Below are 3,397 nucleotides of genomic sequence, written 5' to 3' on the forward strand. Positions count from 1 at the left end.
GGTCTCAAGTGATCCTCCTGCCTTGACCTCCTAAAGTGCTGGTATTACAGGCATGAGCCACCATGCCTGGCCCCTTATTTATTCTTTTTTTTTCTTGAGATGGAGTCTCACTCTGTCACTCAGGCTGGAGTTCAGTGGCATGATCTCAGCTCACTGCAACCTCTGCCTCCTAGGTTCAAGTAATTCTCCTGCCTCAGTCTCCCCAGTAGCTGGGATTACAGGTGCACACTATCATGCCTGGCTAATTTTTATATTTTTAGTAGAGACAAGGTTTCACCATGTTGGCCAGGCTGGTCTCGAACTCCTGGCCTCAGGTGATCCGCCTGCCTCAGCCTCCCAAAGTGCTGGGATTACAGGCGTGAGCCACTGTGCTTGGCCTTGTTTATTCCATTTTTTTTTTTTTTTAAGACAGAGTCTTGCTCTGTCACCCAGGCTGGAGGGCAGTGGTATGATCTTGGCTCGCTGCAGCCTCTGCCTCCCAGGTTCAAGCGATTCTCCTGCCTCACCTTCCTGAGTAGTTGGGATTACAAGCGCCTGGCTAATTTTTGTATTTTTAGTAGAGACAGGATTTCACCATGTTGGCCAGGCTGGTTTTGAACTCCTGACCTCAAGTGATCCGCCCGCCTCAGCCTCCCAAAGTGCTGGGATTACAGACATGAGCCACCGCATCCAGCCCTTATTTTATTCTTTTAAATAGATAATGGTTTAGTAATATTACTTTATATGAATCTCACTCCATTTCAACCTATTGACATTCCTTGAACCTTGACGATCCTGGATGGAGTTTAACTAATGTAAGTTGGCCAGTTATTTGGCTTTTGATGGCCTGTTTAAGAACTGGATCCTGAAAAAACGATTTCCAGTGTCAAGGAGTACAAAGCATGATGTAGTGTGGGGTCTGTGTGAAGCTCTAATAGAGTTTCGAGATGCTCTTTTCCTGCCAAGAGGCAGTTGTGGAGAAAGGAGATAACTAGTTTATTTTATTCATCCTCTCACCTGAATTGACTGGCAGTAAATATGGTCAGTATTAATACATGTGGTTGGCCATTTCTATTTAGAACTTGTAGGCAGGAATGAAGATCAGGGCTTTCTGTCTGTCAGGGGATTCGTGTTGCCACTAGAGCCTTGGGAATCTCAGTGTTTAAAATGTAGAAATGAGCTAATTTATATCAGGGAGCAAGCTTTGGTAAGCCAGCTTTTGTAATGGCGATTTCTTCTGCATTTTCTAGATGAGGAGAGGATAAACAGACACATAGAGTCTCTATTAATTAATTGAGCATTTATTGAGTAACTTGCATATTCTGCATTTAGAAGATGCAGAAGTAGTCATAGTTTCTGATCTTAATGAGATTAGTTAGTTAGACAAGGCAAACATGATGCATAAAACAATAGTATATCAGGCAATGCTAAAGTATGAATGTCAGAAGAGTTCAGAGAGGAGGTAAACCAATAAATCCAGTTGGTGTTGTCAGGAAATTTTTTTGTATGAAGTGAGAGTTGAGTAAGCAGTGGTAGAATGGAGAGGATTTGGACAGGAAGAGCAGAGGTAGGCATACCTTGGATGTGTTTTTCTCTTTACAGGGAATTTAAATTCACTTTTTAAAGGAAAATGTAATATGTACACATGATAAATTCAAATTGTACAATGAAAAACATGACTATTCCACCCATTCCAGTTGTCTTCTCTTACTCTCGAAAGTCAATCACCATTACCAGTATCTTTTCATAAATACTTTATTCATCAGTGTAAATATATACATATATATCCCTTTTTAAAACACAAACAGAGGCAAGCTATATATATATATATATACTGTTCTATACCTTTATTTTACTACTTAATATCTTTCCATACTGGCACATGGAGATCTTTCATTTTTATTTCGAGAGACAGAGTCTCTGTGCCAGATTACAGTAGCATGATCACAGTTCACCATAGCCTTGACCTCCTGGGCTCAGGTGATCCCCCTGAGTAGCTGGGACCACAGGCGAGCACTGCCACTACACCTGGCTTTTTTACTTTTTGTAGAGATGGAATCTTGCTATGGTTTTCCAGGCTAGTCTCAAAACTCGGGCTCAGGTTATCCTCCTGCCTCGGCCTCCCGAAGTGCTGGGATTATAGGTGTGAGCTACTGCACCTGGCTTTCACATTCTTTTCATAGTTATTTAATATTCTGCTATACAGGTATACCATAATTCATTGTAACCTATTGTCTATTCGTAGACATTTATTATTATTATAAATAATAAAATGCAATGAAACTCTTTTTTTTTTTTTTTTGAGACAGAATCTCACCCTGTCTCCCAGGCTGGAGTACAGTGGTGTGATCTCGGCTCACTGCAACCTCTGCCTCCCGGGTTCAAGTGATCCTTCTGCCTCAGCATCACAAGTTGCTGAGATTACAAGTGTGTGCCATCATGCCTGGCTAATTTTTGTGTATTTAGTAGAGACGGGGTTTCACCGTGTTGGCCAGGCTGGTCTTGAACTCTTAACCTCAAGTGATCTGCCCACCTCGGCCTCCGAAAGTGCTGGGATTATAGGCGTGAGCCACCAAGCCCGGTCAAAGCTCATAGGTACATATTTACACGCTACTGCAAGTCTACGTGTAGGATAAATTCTAAGCAGCAAGGGACTTCTGATCATCAGCTGTGACAAGGTTGGATGTGGTAAGGGTTGGTCTTTACCTGGTGGTGATTTGAAAGGTTATAGGAGCATGATCCATAGAAGCTATTTCTTCACTGGGACCTGTCCAAGTTACTCAGACAGGTGGCTACCACAGGCTGAACATTACTTTCCATCTTTCCTCTTTCATTTTTCCTTCTATGTAGACAAACCTACCTATCTTCAAGCTGAAGGAGTCCTGCGTACGGCGGCGCTACAGTGACTTTGAGTGGCTGAAAAATGAGCTGGAGCGAGATAGCAAGGTATGGCCTTGTTCTCTATGTGGCATCTTTGGAGGAGGAGATCTACATAGGCTGAGGGGGCATACAACCACAGTCTATAAAGTCTTGAAGGGAATGAAGAGGGTGAACACATTCTTATCCATCAAATCTCAGTATTTTAGATCGGGGGGATAACCTTTTGAAACTTGAAAGTGGTAAATTCTGGCTGGGCGCTGTGGCTCATACCTGTAATCCCAGCACTTTGGGAGGCGGAGGCGGGCAGATCACCTGAGGTCAGGAGTTCAAGACCAGCCTGGCCAACATGGTGAAACCCCGTCTCTACAGAAAATACAAAAATTTAGCCAGGTGTGGTAGTGGATGCCTGTAATCCCAGCTACTTGGGAAGCTAAGGCATGGAAATTGCTTGAACCTAGGAGTCAGAGGTTGCAGTGAGCCGAGATCGTGCCCTTGCACTCCAGCCTGGGTGACAGAACAAGACTCTGTCTCAAAAAAA

At 43.2% G+C, this 3,397-nt stretch overlaps 1 protein-coding gene across 1 annotated transcript in view; it reads left to right on the top strand.

Annotated features, from left to right (window-relative positions):
* The window catches only part of SNX12 (sorting nexin 12), a 10,319-nt gene that overhangs the window by 3,568 nt on the left and 3,354 nt on the right, over positions 1-3,397 (top strand). The window contains 1 exon segment of the mRNA XM_017865727.1: positions 2,799-2,925. Coding sequence (XP_017721216.1) covers positions 2,799-2,925 — 127 coding nt within the window.

This window comes from Rhinopithecus bieti, unplaced genomic scaffold, assembly GCF_001698545.2.
Source record: "Rhinopithecus bieti isolate Rb0 unplaced genomic scaffold, ASM169854v2 scaffold_83116, whole genome shotgun sequence".
In the NCBI taxonomy this organism is placed as follows: domain Eukaryota; kingdom Metazoa; phylum Chordata; class Mammalia; order Primates; family Cercopithecidae; genus Rhinopithecus; species Rhinopithecus bieti.